Source organism: Cyprinus carpio, chromosome B19 (genome assembly GCF_018340385.1).
Source record: "Cyprinus carpio isolate SPL01 chromosome B19, ASM1834038v1, whole genome shotgun sequence".
Lineage (NCBI taxonomy): Eukaryota > Metazoa > Chordata > Actinopteri > Cypriniformes > Cyprinidae > Cyprinus > Cyprinus carpio.
The window spans coordinates 7,555,885-7,574,370 of record NC_056615.1 but is presented as its reverse complement, the minus strand read 5'-3'; the positions used below and the strand labels follow the sequence as shown (position 1 = coordinate 7,574,370).

The window sequence follows — 18,486 nt, the reverse complement described above, 5'->3', positions numbered from 1 at the left end:
TGCCTTCACACAGAAAACTGTATTTCAGTGCTTTTGTGAGAGAACGTAAAGAAACTGAAACTTTCTTTGGGAAACACACAACTTTTTCAAGGAACGTAAACACACTGAAATATATTTTTTCATCCCATTTCATATATATATATATATATATATATATATATATATATATATATATATATATATATATATATATATATTTATTTATTTTTTTTTAGTTACCATGTCCGTGTACAAATGTGCTTAATTGATGCTTGAGAACAAACCCCAATGGTCTTGTGCTTTAAGCACCCATTTATCATATTTCCATTTATTAAGCATTTCCGTGTATCATATTTGATGTGCTCTATATATGTGTGTCAACAAAAAGCACAAATGAAACCTGTTCGTGATATAAAGACTTGATTCATATGGATTTTGTAAGCAATTTTAATTTTTTAGTTGGATGGACTATCAATTATGAGACAATATTAAACATCTCTTTATTTGTGTTGTGAATATTAATATGATTAAAGTCTTACAGGTTTTGAATGACATAAGGGTAAGTAAATGTTCATTTTAGGGTGAGCTAGGCAATATACGGAAAATGTTCACGTTTTCATGATGTTTCAGAATGCTGAAATAAAGTGTTTTCTTAAGTGCATGTTAACGGGTTCACCCTGCACTCCCACTGGTAGTCTCCACTTCGCATCTCTGCTAATTTGCATAAAGCTGAATTCCCAGTGGATAAAATGAATCAATAACATTTTTTCCCTCCTTAAATATCCTGTCTCAAAAACATGTCACATTATAGAGGAAAAAATGTTTTGTGAATGCCATTTGATGTTGACTCTAAACTATTTCTGAATCGCACTCTCTCCCTTTCTCTCGGCAGGAGGAAGCTACAAGAAGATTGGATACTTCGATATGACCAAAGGCAATCTCTCTTGGTATGGGAATGACAGGTGGATAGGTGAGGACACATTCGTCTCTCTCATCTCCCATATATGCTCTTGTTTATCACTGTCTCAAGCACTTTTAAACCTCCTCTCACACAATCACTCACATTATTACTCTCGCCGCTCATCTGCATCTCTCCCAGTGTCAAAACCGCACGTTTTAGGCCCCGCCCCCAAAACTAAGAGAACCGCGGACGACAGGCTGTTACGGGGCGTTAATCAATCAGTCAGTCAAATTCTGTTTAGCATTCTGTCCATGAGGGCAGCTGCAGGAGCTCTGCATGGCTCAACAATAAAAGACAAATGAATGCCATTAGAAAACCGCCAGGAGTTAATTCCAATCATAAATTGAGCAAGCGCACTGATAAAAATTGCATGCAATATACAATGAGTGATAGTTTCATTTAATCTTTTTAATTGTATTCGATGACCAGTTCATGATGGTGCACTGAGAAGATGCCAACTGTCAGCTGAAAGCAACACAAATCAGAAACGGCCCGGAATGTTCCCCAGCTGCCTCCCAGCACGTGCTAACCTTGACTGGATGAGCACGAATCGTCCAATCAGCACAGGCATCACGACGTGCCTCAGCTGACTGTCATTGCCTGTTAACTCCGAACAGAGCTTGCGGTTTTGAATCACATGCTTGAGCTTTGTGATAGCAGCCTGGGTTTGTTGGTTTATAATATCGGCGGTATGATGCCACATCACCGTGCTCATTATGTGACCATTTCTGTGCCTAGACATTTACCTAGATGTGCTCTCGATGGATTTACGTTGTTTTGAACTTGCTTATTAGCTTATTAAAAACTCAATGAAGCAGCAAGCACCATGGCAACTGTAGCACGTCGGCATTGCGACAAGGCATTCACAAGCCTTTCCGGGGGAACCTGTTTTTCATTTTTTTTACCCAGCTTGCAACTGGGAATAGTGCCCACAGCATTGTCGTATACCCCAGGTGGTTTGCAGAGTCTGGCACCTTTAACTTTTGCATTAGTTGTCTATGATGGATCTTTTTGGAGGTCATCACTTTAACAGCAACCCTTGACTGTGCCAGACTGCGAGTCGCAGCGAGTCTGACAGTGAGGCGAAAGGTCACCGTTTGATCGCGACGAGGTGAACAGGAATGCGAGATCATCATAAATAGAAGATGTTAGACTTAAGTGCCGCCCATCACCACCCAACTTTTCACCTTGCTGCAGTCACTGATGCTCCCGGATGGCGTATTCCAGAGAGACGGCAGCATGTAGAGATAAAAATAATCAGTGCTGAAATAAAGGCCTCTTGAAGGAGAGGGTGACTTTGCTCCAGATTGGATGGCACATGTTGACCGATCGTCGCTCGTTAGGATATTTTCCCTCTCGTTCATACCCACCGCAAAGTGAAGGTTACGTCCCTTCATCTCCCAGCTGAGTGGGAACATTTTTGTTTGAATCTTTATGTTCAATTGTTTCTCGCTGTTACCCATCCACTTCACTGGCCTCGTTCGTTCTCTCTCGCTCTCTCCAGTTGCCCCTGACAACCACTGCATCTGCGCCTTGTTCTCTCATCGCTGGGTCTTGGTCGTCATGGAAACATACTGTCCCGATTCCACCATCAAGGACAGGGAGGGGTATTAAACAGCATGAGCTCTCTGGCCCGACAGATGCACACACATTTATAACCACGTTCATTGTGGACCTGAATTGCTATAGAGACAGCTTGAAATCAATATTTTACAGTATTTAAATTTTTGGCTAAACTATTCCTTTAAAGGGTTAGTTCACCCAAAAATGAAAATTTTGTCATTAATTATGCACCCACATGTCGTTCCAAACCCATAAGACCTTTGTTCATCTTTGGTACACAAATTCAGATATTTTTTGATGAAATCCGAGAGCTTTCTGACCCTCCATAGACAGCAATGTAATTACCACGTTCAAGGCCCAGAAGGGTAGTAAGGACATAATTGAAATAGTCCATTTGACATCAGTGCTTCAACCATAATTTTATGAAGCTTCGAGAATACAACTCTCATTAATGCGTGCCGAAGGCTGACAAGGAAGAAAATAAATTGTTGAATGAAGTCGCTATTTTTGCTTTCTTTGTGCACAAAAAGCTTCATAAAATTAAAGCTGAACCACTGATATAACATGGACTATTTTAACCATGTCCGTACTATTTTTCTGGGCCTTGAATGTCGTAGTTGTGTTGCTGTCTGTGCAAGGTCAGAAAGCTCTTGGATTTCATCAAAAATATCTTTGTTTTGTTTTCTGAATATGAATGAAGGTCCTATTACTGGTCTTATCAGTGCATGTTAACAAGTTTTCATCATAATAATAGTGCACTGTCTCTGAAATGACTTCACTTTTTGGCTAACATCACCATCCTCAGCTACGTTTTACAATCAAATCAATTACAAATTAGCTCCAAATCAAGTTTCACTCAGAAATATTTCACTTTATGGAAGTAAATGGGTTTCTAACCCCATTTCATGTATAATAGACACCCGACTGACTGCTAATGTCTATGAATTGTGTTATCCGAGTAAATGTGTTCACTCAGTTCCTCAAGGACTGCAGCTCCACATGGATCGCGAGTTAATTTTAACACCATAGCAACACTGCAACGTTAACATTCTGACCTGAAACACCATAGCAACCACTTTCTATTTCCACAAAGTTATTATTATTAATTTGTAATGCATTGTCACATCCTGGGTCTGTCTGTTAAGATTGTTCCAGCATCAACGCAGCTCCACACTGTTTTCAAGCACCCCAGGATCCATCTGTTGGCCATCTTGTGCCCCGAGCAGTCACATTCGGTTAGATCTCCTGCTCTCCTTTAATCAATATCAGCGAGATCCACAAGGGAAATGGCCTTACGTGAACTTCTAATTAAGACTGGCAGTTGCTGTGCTTATCAGATGCTCTGGTGAGGGGTTCCAGTGGGACCGCATGGGCAATATGAGTCCTGGAGCTGGGCTTTATAAAAACGAACAGTTTGAGAGATAGATGTAACAAGCCGTGTGGTCCCCAGCCAATTTGTCACTCGCAAAAGAACGTGACACCAGTGCTATCTTGTGTGCTGCCCACCCATTGAAGGAAGCTGACCACAATGCACCCTGTTGTCCTTTGTTGTTGCCAATTGGCCAGCCTATTACCCATCTGGAGGCAGTGAAACAGTCTGCGATGGTATCGCTTCACAGAGACCAGAGGGGGTGAAGCTTTAGTCAAATGGCAGTGAGGGGAAATTCGATAGCTATCGCTCTCTCTGCAGACTCTGAAATGCAGCCAGTTTATCAAGAGAGAGAGAGAACGAGAGGCAGAGAGGGAGGTAAAGTGACTCATTTGTGGCTCTGAAAACAGAGGTTCAGAGCTGTTCTCGTTTTCTTTCTTTTGCTCGATTGTTTCATTATTCAAATATACATGATTATTGCATAAATAAGTTTAAAAAAATGCCGTAAATAACATGCTATGTAAGTTTAACCATTTTTAAGTATTGTTTATATACTATTTTTGTGTTTTTACTAGGGCTGTCAATAGATAAAAAAAATTAATAAGTGATAAGTGTACGATTAATTGCAATTAATTACACAAAAAGGGTGGGATTAATCACGATTAATTGCACACTTATCATGAAATGAAGCATATACCATTTATCTTGCTTAATACGTAAATATTGTCATTATTTACTATATCCAGCAAAGTAAACCAAAAGATTTAAGGGTGATTTTCACAAAACTGTATTTTCTGCAAGCTTATTTCAAGACAACATTTTGATATCTTTCCAAGAAAAGGGCACTTGGGAGACTCCAAAAGGACACCAAAGAACCAAATAAAATATAAGAAGTTATAACTGATAAATTTGTGCACACTGACTAAACACAGCAACATACACAAGACAAATCAAAACATTATCCTGAATGTGTGTGGAAACAACGTGAATGTACTGAAATGTGTCTGTACATGAATACAACATATGATCTGTCGTCAAGAGCGCTCAAACACAGTGTATCAGACTCACGCATGCTTAAGACTCCTGTATGTCACCACAATCGTCTTTACCTTGATTGCAATCCTCAACCATCAAAATTAAAACATCAAAAGAAGCTGGTTTGCTTTATCCAGCCGAGAAAACATAGTTTGCATATTATAAAGTGGTGGGAAGGTTTGATGTTATGTTCAGTCTGTATTTCACACTGCGTGACGCGTGAGTGAGCTCTTGCGTTCTTCAGAAACAATCACAGAGCTTGTGTTTTAAAGCGAAACACTGGAATTAATAATTCACTGAAAACGCAACGCGAGTATCTATTCTCTCCGCCATCTCTTATGTAATCAGCCTGGTTTTCTTTATATTAGCCCTGTTTTGGACTGATTGATTGAATGGATTCATTTGCTGATCACTGGACTTAAAACTTTCCCGGAGTTTAGCGGCTTAAAATGATCTGATTGCAAACAGAGAAGCGAAATTGGGAAAAAAAGGTTTAGAATAGAAATTGTGTTTCAGTAATTTTGCGTTAATTGCGTTAAATTATTTTAACACATTAAGGGTTTTGAATTAATCGCATGCGTTAATGCATTAACGTTGACAGCCTAGTTTTTGCTGAACTACTTGTGTTTTTACTATAGTATTGTTTGTGTACTTTAAGTGCAAAACGTATGCCTCAGATTTGATCATCACCCGGGCAAAATTTTGGTCTTTTTGAAAAAAATATTCACCCGATCTGAACTAAAGCAGTGCAGAAATATTCTTTGGAGAGTGAATATCAATAATTATCAAAAAAAGCTGAACTTTCAACTCACCATCACAACAGGATGCCAAAATGTTCGTAAGGTGTGGAGCCACTTTTACTGAAACACTTATAACTCTTGAATAAAAAGAGATATTTTCACCAAACTTAAAACATGTAAGAGCTCAATCTGAGGTCACAGTAAAAAAAAGAAAAATAAAAAATAAAAATATTACACAGATTTTGGCCACTTGATGGTGCTGTAACGGGAAAAACATAAAAATGGCTATAACTACACACCTGTTTGTCTGATTGACTTGAAAATTGGTATGCCATGTCTTTGTCCAAAGTGCCACAAGAGCCTATGAGGACATTCGCGTATCTCAAAAAACTTGGCCAGCACTGGCCAATGATCTTTTAACACTTAGTACACAAGGTTAATAACACATATTAGGGGGAAGTCGTGACCTAATGGTTAGAGAGTTTGTGGATTTGAGTATCAGGCCGGCAATACTACTAATCTTAAGGTTGTGGGTTAGTAATCTTAAGGTTGTGTGTTCACGGGGCGCTGCAGCATAAATGGCTGCCCACTGCTCCGGGTGTGTGTTCACAGTGTTTGTGTGTGTTCACTGCTGTGTGTGTGCACTTTGGATGGGTTAATGCAGAGCATGAATTCTGAGTATACTTGGCTGTATGTCACGTCACATATCATTTGATAGATCACCTCATACTGAGCAACTTTGCCTCAAGGACCACTGCTGTCAATCAAATCCTTCATAAAAAGTAAGCTGCTAATATGTAAAGTAGAGTGCTGTTGTTTTTAACAAAACTATTCTAATATTCTTGATCATGTAAAAAAAAAAAAAAAAAAAGATTGTGCTCTAATCCTAGGTTTTTCGCTCAACCTCAATAGAAGCAACGCAAGACAATTCTCTGGACTCTCTAGGTCAGTAATTATGCAAAAAAATGTTGGGTAGCTTTTGGTTAACCTTTGGGTAGCTATAACGTTTTTAAAAGGGGTATGTCCAAAAGCCTATAAATCCTAAACAAAAACTCAAAAATTAATTAAATTAAGTGAGCACATGCGACAGATGAGTCTAAACAAGCATGCAAAGTTTTATGAAGATCGGACCATAGGTGGTGCTATAACAGTCATAAATATTAAAAAATGTCATATTTGTATGATAAGTTAACTGGATTTTCCAAAAATTTGTTATTAAATAATTGATTTAGGTGATTAGAGGCTTGCTAAATAATATGTAATGTATTTTTCTTCTTATATGTTTAAAGTGCTTGAACACAGAGAATTATTAATACTCTGTTTAGCTTTAGTTTATTTAAATTTATTATTTTTATATCAGTTTTAGTACTTCAACTTAAAATTATTTTATTTTGGTTAGTGGCTTAGGCAACATTTAATAAAAAAAAATGTCATGTAATTTTTGTATTTTATTTTATTTCAGCTTTATTTAAATTAACAAAAATAATTTTAAATTGTTTTCATTTTAGTTAACCATAACACTGATCTTAACAGATTAGCAGTTCCTATACATGCTTTTTAAGTATATATAATTTGAAATTAGCTTTATTATATTTTCGGTTTGTAGTTTTAGTGTAGGTTTTTTTGTAATGTTGTTATGTGCTTTTGTCATTTTTAATATTTATCTTTATTTGATGCAATTTTTACATTAACAAAAAATATTTTCAATAGTTTTGTTAAAAACAATAACACTCTACTTTACATATTAGCAGTTTACATACATGCAATGTGTGTGTGTGTGTATATATATATATATATATATACCTGCTTCAGTCCCCTTCCCTCTCCCTCTTTCCCTAATAATTTCTTCCAAAAGCCCTTATTTAGAATGACTAAAGAGCTAGAACCTCTAATAATGTTTTCAGTGTTATTCATGAAAGTATTTTCAAATTATTTCAATGTAATACTGTATAAAATAATCTAATACTAAAATTCCTCATTTCTCTCTCCAGGCTCTGATCCACCTGCTGACCAGACGGTAGTGATTCAGAAGTTTAGATATCTGTCACAAAAACTCTTCGTCTCAGTGTCTGTTTTCGCTGGCTTGGGCATTTTAATGGGGATCGTTTGCCTCACTTTTAACATCTACAACAGCAACGTCAGGTATGTTTAGCTGTGGATGGAAGTATACGCTCCTGCCTGCAGGGGGGTGTTCATTTATATTGCATACTCACGTGTGAGTTCAGTGGAGAGGACAGAGTGATACATGCATACAATTAGCTGGTGTTTCCAAGGGTCTCATTCACATATTTATGCATTCTGTGTGTGTAGAAACACGCCGGTTTCAAACTGGCTAATGCATTGTGAATAGGAAATTCACACATATTCAAACTCCACTGACACATTCAGACTAATGTTTGGCGTTTCAGTCTTTTTATCTTAGTGACACTTACCCTTTCAACACGATTTTCTCAGCAGACAGCTTAAGCTAATACCCTGAACACTTACAAATCTCATCATGCATGTGAGTAAATGTGTGAGCATGTCTATGAATCTTTGTGTGATAAAAAGACAGAGGAGTGTAAGTCCTATTCCACTGTGGGAGATTAACTAAATGAGCTGAATCAGAGTTCACTGTGCTAACAAAAATTACCAAAAAGTATATAAAATATGCATGTGGTAATCATTCCAAGCTATATATATCACAGTATATGGCATGCACTACATTAGCATCTGTTCAATGTATGATCCTGTTTTTTGAACACACATCTTTTTGCAAATTCAGCAGTACTGTATGTATGTCTATATGTAAAGGTACATTCAAAACTCCCAGCCGTACCTGAATAACATGACAGCAGTGGGCTGTATGATGGCTCTGGCTGCAGTTTTTCCTCTGGGAATTGATGGACTGCATGTACGCAACTCTCAGTTTCCTGTGGTCTGTCAGGTAAGCGCTCGAGCATTCTGGATAACACCATTTTGTCATTTATATTGATGTTATTTATAGTACTAGTAATTGAGTTTATAAAACCTCCCTGAACGCTCTTCTTCAGAAGGGCTTTAAGGAGACATATCAGGGAGTTTTTTTTGCTTCATTTTATTTATTTTTTTTCCCTGAGGCACACTGATAATGTTAGTCAAGGTTTCTTGCATCAAAAAATATGAATTATTTATTTTTTCATGACCATTTTTCACCCTCTCTCAGACCCTTAAGTATTAAACACACTTGTTTCGCTGCCTAGCTTTCAGAAATCTATATATATGCCCTCTTCGCTTACACTTACTCATAGGTCACAGGCTTGCCGTCAGGTTCAATTTAGTTTGCACTGTCCCTTTTTTCTGGAACAGCATCTTAGCAAAGCCTGAAGAATTGAACGAGCTGTTTTTGCAGTTTAATTTGAATAAATGCAGTTTTATTAGAGTTTTAGTTTTATTAAACTTTTCTCCTATTTTTACTTTTAATTCCCCTTTGGCAACATTTAACACTTGTTAATTAATTTTTTTAATTTTAATTAAACTTTTTTGATATTTATCAATTTTTCATGTTGTACATTGTAATGTTGTGATATGACAAAACGGAATACATTATTTTGAGGATTTTAATATTGGGCATTTATTGTTTATCTCCCATAACATTAGAATAATTAAAAGCTGATCGATACTTGCAATCATTTTAATATTGGTGCATCCTTATTATATTTCAGTAATTGTACTTTGAAGTCTTTTAAAGTTAAACGCTGAAATATTGGCTTTTTTAAAATTGTTTTTTCTAGTTCCGCTTGTGGCTGCTTGGACTTGGCTTCAGTTTGGCTTATGGAAGTATGTTCACAAAGATCTGGTGGGTTCACACGGTGTTCACAAAGAAGGATGAGAAGAAAGACAAGAGAAAGGTGAGTAGAGAACCAGGGTTATTATTGCTTACACAACTAACACAAATTTTGTTGATTTCCATAACTAAAATTAAAATGAACATGTAAAAAAAAAAAATTAAAATGTAAAATATTACTAAAAACATATAATAGTATCTAAGTGGTACTAAAATAAGACTGTGTGAGGTTAATTTGAGGTGTTTCAAGACAAACTATCTGACCCTTTAAACCCTCATAGGGATTTACTCTAGACTTGCCACGTCAAGGGCTTTCGGTACGCCGCTGGAATTATCAATATATCATAGTGGAATTATTGTTCTTTATAAAATATATATCTCATTCCTCTCTCTGTTATCATCTTTAGATCTCCATCTCACTTCCACTGCCTCACTGGCTTAGCCACCGTCTCTCTGTCTGATCTCATAGAGATGGGTCCCCCGTTGTCCTTGAGCATCCTTAAACAGCACATTTATCATACAGCACAGCTCGATGAGCCAGCAGTCACTCCATCACCACAAACACACTGCAAAAGATCATTTACAGTTGTTATGTTTGATTTTTTTGTAACTCTTTACAATAAGGTCCCATTTGTTAATGTATTAGTTAACACCAGTTAACAATGAGCAAGATACTTTTGCAGCATTCATTAATCATGGGTAACGTTAGTAAATACATATACATACATTTTAGCCCACAGTGCAGTAAATTTATCAATAAATGTTGAAATTAACAATAACTAAAAGTTAATAAAAGTATTTAAATATAAATATTTAGCATTGTTAGTTCTTGTTAACTAATGTAGAGTATCTTGAACAAAGTTTATTTGTCTTACATTTTTTAAAATTCTGTACATATACTTCACTAAATTGTGATGGATTTATGCTTAAAAAAATGAAATGCTTAAAAAAATTAAAATGTTATCTTAATTTGTTGTCTCAATTAAATATATCTTATTTAAGGATGTTTCAATATTTTATGGAAAGACTAAAAAAAAAAAATTAAGAAAGTGATGTTTTGAAGTGCAGACCTCACATCACCAATCACACAAATGCACAGCAGCCATATTAACTAAAATAAGGAAAAGACAGAGATAAAGACAGAGGAGAAAGGTATTTTCAGGATAAGTACATAATGCCTATTATTGAGCATTCATGAACGTCCGTCTAGTGGTGGAGAGGAGCTTATCATGAGCCCCTGTGGAGAGCTCTCTCTCTCTCTCTCTCTCTCTCTCTCTCTCTTTCTCTTTCTCTCTCTTTCTCTATCTTCCTCTACACAAAGAAAGGATTCAGAGATTGAGAAATGATCTGTGATGTGCAGTGGGGCATCAAATTGACAGCTTAGTCATTTTCAAGCGTGCTTCTTTGACTGGGGCGTCACTACTGAGATTTTTTAATGTTAAAAAGAAAAGTTCAAAAACAAACAAACTGAGCATCAGTAAGTTTGTTTGAAGTGGATTCTTCAAAGTCATTGTTAGGGATACAAAAGGGAAATTTTGGAATAAAGAATAGTTTCAGATTTTATTATAGAGCATAAGACAGAAAGAAATATTTGGGACAAACATTCTATTTTAAGTACAGAGGAACTCGTGATGGGGAATTGTGAATTGTCATGAAAATGTCCCCTCAACACATTCAAAACAAGTTAAATACCTCAGATAATGTCTCATGAAATGCCAAAAAAAACAGAACAGAAAATAATTTAGACTTGTCTCTCAGTTTGTAAAAACATACTTGAGATGGAAGCCATGGGGAAACTGTCTGTTGTGAAAGTATAGCCATGAGACTAACCAGTCTTTTTTTTTTTTTTGAAAAAGAAATTAATACTTTCATTTTGCATTAATACATTAAATTTATAAAAATGACATTGTTACTACATTGTTACAAAATATTTTTTATGTCAAGCAAATAGTGGTATTTTGAGTTTTTTTGTAGAAGATAATAGAATATTCTTTATTATAAGTAATAGGTGTACAAAAGCTGTTGTGGTGTTGTATTTTTTAAAGGTGTGCCTTTGTACTTAAAGGGTCTAGATTGGTACTTTAAATGTACATATTAGTACCTAAGGTGTATATATTAGTACCTAAAAAAGGTACAGAAGTGTGAAAGGTACTGCCAAAGTGATTTTGTACCTTTTTTTGAGAGTGTTGGAAAAAAAGTATGATGGTTTCCACAAAAATATTAAGCAGCACAACCATTTTTAAACATTTTGATAATAAGAAATGTTTTTGACAGCTAATCAGCCCTTAAACCTTTGAGTGTAGTGTATGTGTTAAAAGACTAAAGTAAATAATTACTAATCTTGTCTGTGCAAAATGATACAGAGTATTTTGATTTCTGTTTTTACTATGTTGCTAAAAATGTCCAAGCAGTAAAGCCTGTAACATTCATATTATATAAACACCAGAAAATGTATGTTTACTTAGAGAAAAAAATTACAGCAATGCAAAACCAGAAGCTCATCCACCTAGAAAAGTAGTTCCACCACTTAAAGGATGATTGAAGCCCCTTTAGAGCTTAATATAAGCACTTGTAAACCCCCTAAATGTCCATTTCTAGTACATTCTTGTTCATTTTTTAAACAGAGGCATGAGTCAAAGTTCTCTGGTAATTAATAGCAAGCCATATATAGAGCTTAACCTGTTTTGAACCCAGAAAATTCCTTGAGTCAGTTGTCTGGCTATGCGTGAGTTCTTTCATCCTCGCCGTTGTGAAGGTGTGTTTGAGGTTTATGAGCTCTCAAAAGTGATGATAAACAATATGAGTCACAAAGAACATAAACGTTTTTTATGTTGCTCTTTAAATAAATGCTTTTTATGTTTAATTGCTCACAAACGCCATCCAGTGTTTGTTGCACTGTTATGATCTCAGCCGAAATCCATTAAAGACACTTTCCTTACTTAAACCGTAAAGTGCGGCCACCGTGTGGCGGATTGAATTGGCATCCTGATAATGGGCCATTGTTTCCCCTTCAAGCTCTCTGCACTTACGCTCTATATGATGTTATGAATCACGGCGCAAGCTGTGTCTTTCACTGTCCTGGATGGAAAGTTGATTCACTGGTCTTTTTATATCCCAGCAGCACCTGGAGCCATGGAAGCTCTATGCCACCGTGGGAGTCCTGCTGGTTATCGACATCCTGTCCCTTATGATTTGGCAGATTGTGGATCCCCTGCACATCACAGTGGAGGTATGGCAGCGCTCAGTTTTTGTGTTTTTTTTTTTTTAATAAGGTACAGTTGGATTAATTATGTTTGGCCTCAAGTTGCATATAAGAGCTGCTGTTCTGTTTCTCTTTCTGTCTGAGCAGAAGTTCACTAAAGAAGCACCTAAAGGGGACGTGGATCAGCTGATCGAGCCTCTGCTGCAGCACTGCAGTTCAGAGAAGATGAACACATGGCTTGGTAAGAACCTCTCTGGGTTTGACACTGTATTTGTTCACATTGCATCCAGTTCTGATTTGTTTTTGTCATATGTAAATGCTTACACTCTTAAAAATAAAGGTTCCATATTGGCATGTATGGCTGGATGACTAATCGAAAATAAATCAAAACCGTAATTCAGAACCTCTAACTGACGTATTTTTCCCATGTTGGTTATTTTGTTTTTTTTACTCCTATTAATACTTTGCCCTTAAAAATCATGTTTTGCAACGTCTCGCACGTGAGTGTTTATATACATATCTATGCACTCATCAAAGTCCATTCTAAAACAGTGGACCAATCAGAAGACCCTGGAGGCGGGGCAAGCGTTGCAAGCTTTTCAGACTGTTCTGACTCGGGTTGCTATATCTTTTCAGACTGATCAGACTTATGGTTTACCAAGTGCCATGGTTTTCCTGTTTCCATGCTAGAAACAAGCTAATAACATGCTAATCATACTAACAACATGCTAGTAGCATGCTAATCATGTTAGAAATATGCTAGTAATGTGCTAATCATGCTAGAAACATGCTAGTAATATGCTAATCATGCATCATGCTAGTAACATGCTAATCATGCTAGCAACATACTAGCAACATGCTAATTTTGCTAGTAAATTGCTAATCATGCTAGCAACATGCTAATCATGCGAGAACATACAAACCATGCTAGAAACATGTTATCAAAATGCTAGTCATGCTAGAAACACCCTGGCAACCACCCTAGGTAACCTAGAAATATGTTTTATATCTGTTTCAAACTTTAATCTTTACAACTATTTTAAATGTCAAACAACTTAAAAGTGAAAACTTTCAGACTGCTACTTTTTAAAACATTCTGGCTAGGCTTTATCAAGCCAACTTAAAGTTTGTCTACAAACCGTTCAATATAGTTTTAAGAACTGTTCTCTGAAAGGTTCTTTGGGGAACCCAAAATGGTTCTTCTATGGCATTACTTCAGAAAAAACTTATCAAACCTTTAATTTTAATAGTATAGAATTGCATTTTATCAGTTAATGCATTTCCTGACTTTTAGTGTGCTGTTTTTCAGTTCAAAAACCTGCTTTTGATTTACCAACCACTCGTAATTCATTCTAACCTGGCACTATCTGTGCTGATTTATGGCTACGGCAGGCATATTTAAATTAAGATGGTTTTGTAGAAAACAGGCGGTAAACAGAATTTTCTTTGAAAGAGATGTTTGTGTAATTTTCTAGCGATCATGCTGCGAGTGATCCATCAAATGATGATTAAATGATATGTTATAAGCGGTGTATATCTAGATGCGCAGTGTAGTCAAGCATCCTTAAGACATTTGAAAGAGCCGACTGAGATCTCTGGATCACACTGGAGGAGTGATGCTGCATATTTCCAGTAATGTACGACAGAAAGAAGTGAGCTTAATTATTTATTGTTATTATTATCATTATTATTATTATTATTATTAATATTATTATTAATGTTGAAAACAGCTGAGAATATTTTTTTTCAGGTTTTTTAGGGGGGATAAATTGAAAGAACAGCATTGTTTGTTACGTTTGTTACAATTACATTTATTTGTTAATTTATATTTTTAACATCAAGCTTTTGAATGGTATAGTAGTGTATGTTGTTATTGAAACTTCATAATATTTCACTTGATTATACATTTAGTCAGGAATTATAGTTTGGAAAAAGTCTTTGGAAAAAGTCTAACTAGTAAAATGTTTACCGGTTATGTGAAAACTAGTACAAGTATATAAATAAATAAGAGACTTACTCGTGTTTATGGTCTCTGCTGAATTAAGCACTTCATTCTTTTTTTCTGAGGAAATCCAAATCCTCAACTACATCGCATCTTTTTGGGGTGAATTATGTCTTATTCCTCTCATCGCGAAGCAAACAGTAAAATAAAAAAAAAAAACTTGAAGAACAGTCTCGCTGCGTTGTCTTCTGTTGTGTGGCCGTATTCAAGCCGCGCGCTTCAGTGAAACATTTGAATCTCAAAAGCGCATTCAGCGCGGGAGCGTGGTCGCATTATAAGATAATGAAGGGAGACGTGAAAAACGGACATTGCGTTGTTTTCATATGGATTACTTTATCACAGAATATTTGTTTTCCGGCAGCACTTGTTTTAGTTTAAAAGTAGACATGCAGCAGCACTTGTTTAGTTCTCTCTCATGTCTCTGTGTTGAGTATTCACTGAGTTACAGTTCATTTTAATGACGCATTTGTAAATGAAGATCAGCGCAGACAAAGGCTGCAGACAGCACTCCTTGTAAGCCATTTTTATTTTATAAGTGCACAAAGTTTTGTTGTTATTATGTCTGTATACAAAAAAAAGTAGACCCTTTACAGATTCGATTGATGTATTGCTCTTATCTGTACGATCAAAACTGAAAGTGTAATTTAAGTTCTTTTCGGGGTTATCAGGAGAAAATGCCTCATAACGCATATACGCGTTAATCGACTTCAGAGGGTTAATCACTTTACCCCAATGTCGTCCAAACCCATAAGAGCTCCGTTCATCTTTGGAACACATTTTAAGATATTCTGGATGAAAACCGGGAGGCCTGTGACTGTCCCATAGACTGCCAAGTAAATAACAGTGTCATGGACCAGGAAAGGTATGAAAGTCGTCGTCAGAATACTCCATCTGCCATCAGACGTGCAATCTAGGTTATATGAAGCGACGGGAACACTTTTTGTAAGCGAAGAAAACAAAAATAACTAAATTCCCGTCACTTCATATAATTAAAAAACAAACAAAAGATTGCAAATAAAAAGCCTTCTTAAAACTTTTTTAATTACAAAAATAATTTTTATTTTATTTTTTGGATACTTTCGACAACAAATATGCATATTTATACCTGATAAAAAAAATAATTTTTCATCATTCAGACTTTTTTATTGTAATTGTAGGCTTTAAGCCTACTTGCAAGATTCATATAAATGACAAGATCTTTTTTATAGCATTGCAAGATTTTTATTTGTATTATCCACTAACATACAGTAACAATGCTGCAGTGATGCGCAAGCTCCTCCTACACCAGTGGTCAGTTATTATTAAACATACATATATATCACAAGATCTAATCTATATTACGAATTAAACTATGCAACGTAAACATTTTTTGAACATTTTTGGATGTAAACTAACTCAAAAACTCTGAACGCCGGTCTCTGCAATTACACTATTGGCTGAGGTGCCTCACATGACCCAAGCTAGTGGTTATGCTTTCTAAAGCATTAAAACCCCAGACCAGGACTGGAGTGGGAGTCATTTTCAGCCCTGGAGTTTCATGCCTTAGATCGGCCCACTTTGGTTCATGTCTGACTATAGCTATTACAATAATGTAATTAAAACTTCAGTATATAAGTCTGCAATAGTGCACTGTTCTCTACAGGCTGCCTTTTCAGCACTGCCTTTGCACTTTTTTATTATCCATTTTTTAATCAATTATTTTTTGTTCACATATCTCCAACAAAATATTAGTACTTTTCAGCACTGCCTTTGCACTTTTTTATTATCCATCTGTACTCATAATGTCTGCCTGCAGTTAAAACGTTCTCAGAAATAGTCACATTTGTTTTGCTTAACCTGTTTATGTACAGTTATTCTAAAAGTAATTTTAATGCCATAACAAAATTATAAAGAGTAAGATGTACCATTATAGAATTGTGACTGCAAAAGTAGTGTAGTAATTTAGGAGGTGAAAATACTGTGAAATTACATACAAATTGCAAAAAATTTGAAAGCATAACAACGTAACATCTATGAAACTTCAGTCAATAATATACTTTTTTTTTTAAACAATGGCACTTGAATTTGAAGTAAAATAGGCTATTATTGCAACCATACAGCCTATGAATGAATGAAAATGCATATTTTTCAATTAACGAAAACTTAGAGAGTGTGGTCTGCTTCTGGTGCTTGGATTTCTACTTCAATAAAATGAGGTCCAAGTTTAAGAATGCGCTAGAAGTAAAAAAAAATTAAATGCATTTTTTCCCCTCTATTTAACAGCATTAACTTACAGTAGTGAAAGACATCTTCCCTCAGGTAGATTAAATGTTTTCCTGCCTTGCTAAACTGATTTGCCAAAATCAAATTGCAGACGTAAGCGTGAGTCCCGCTCGCTGTGAAGCAGGAGCAGCCGACAAAGGATTCATCAAACGGCTACATTCACAAAGCTCAGAACTGACCCACAAGATGGGAATTACAGTGTGCAGCTTGTGGTCAGCATTATTTTTTGATTATGTTTGCGTCATTACCTGATTTGCATAATTCCTATATTAAATCAGATACTAAACACAGACGGTGCATGCAAATAAACGAGACTAATAGCTCTTGTTCGTCATGATCTTGTCATGGTGTTGGACACACAAAAAAATCTGCTGTCTGAATAAAGCCTGTAAGCCTATGAGTGAAAGGGATTTAATGAAGGTACCCCAGTGGTTTCGACCTTCAGCCTCTCTCCTCAGGTGTTTCCTACTTGTAAGCGTTTAACTAATTAAACAAATTAATTGCTACCTTTATGAGACAAATTGGACCGGCCTTGCTCTTCCAGTTACGGTCTGTAAAATGAGCCTTCTGTGTATTCAGGCAAAGTCCTTGAGAAACGAGCACAGCTGTCTGTAAACAGACCTGTCATACAAATACTTTCTGTCATAACAGTTTCTCTGCATAAACCATTTAGGGCATTTGGTCCAAGGACGCCTGGACACCAGTGTTCTTTCACGACATCTGGATGAGAAAATAATTGATCGCACACAACTAAAACAAACCAAATATAGTAGAGTTCTCAGTGAGATTATAAAGGTGTGGATGTAAGGGATGAATGGTTAGATGCAGGCAAAAGTCATGGGAGCAGGCAGCGTCTGCGACTGACTGATTACCCTGTCAGTGTGATAATGTCCACCTATCATGTTTGCATTGGCCTGAATACATCAAACTAGTGGAAATGGATGGACTAATTACATAGTAAACAGCTCACCCACTCAGGTAGCACCATTTCTGGTCACATCCAAAGCCAAATGAACTTGAAATGACTTGACAGTGAGCTGGTTTTTAGCAAACACTCAGTTAAATTAAATCTGCACCCCCCGTCCGCGACCTTCATTACACCAGCAGTGTTTACTGAGGATTTAATGATCAGACAAGAAGGTGATGATAAATAATAGACAAGCAACAGTCAGTAGGAACAAATGAAAGCTCAATGAATTATGCTTGGTATTGTTGTATATTGTTTTTGAAGCACTGTAAAAAAAAAAAAAATTAAACCTATAATTTTGAGGAGACTTTGATTTGGCTTGATTTAACAGATAATTCACGCTATCATTCAAACGTTTGCGATTGTGAAAGATGTTCTCCAAAGCGGCATTTATTCGATCAAAACATAGAGTAAAAAGAGTAATAATGTGAAATATTATTGCAATTTAAAATAACTTTTCTATTATAGTATATTTTAAAATATAATTTATTCTTGTGATGTCAAAGCTATTTTCAGCATCATTACTCCAGTCTTCAGTGTCACATGATCCTTCAGAAATTGTTCTAATATGCTGATTTGCTGCTCAAGAAACATTTCTGAT

The 18,486-nt window shown here is 36.0% G+C and overlaps 1 protein-coding gene across 2 annotated transcripts in view; it reads left to right on the top strand.

Annotated features, from left to right (window-relative positions):
• LOC109063460 (gamma-aminobutyric acid type B receptor subunit 1-like) overlaps positions 1–18,486 on the top strand; it is a 130,604-nt gene that overhangs the window by 102,147 nt on the left and 9,971 nt on the right. The window contains exons 15-20 of one of the 2 annotated variants that reach the window (XM_042745955.1): positions 872–949; positions 7,639–7,789; positions 8,441–8,573; positions 9,400–9,516; positions 12,574–12,681; positions 12,802–12,895. In XM_042745955.1, the coding sequence (XP_042601889.1) occupies positions 872–949; positions 7,639–7,789; positions 8,441–8,573; positions 9,400–9,516; positions 12,574–12,681; positions 12,802–12,895 (681 nt within the window). Of the gene's footprint in view, positions 1–871; positions 950–7,638; positions 7,790–8,440; positions 8,574–9,399; positions 9,517–12,570; positions 12,682–12,801; positions 12,896–18,486 lie in introns of both variants that reach the window. The other variant, XM_042745954.1, reaches the window with a different exon arrangement.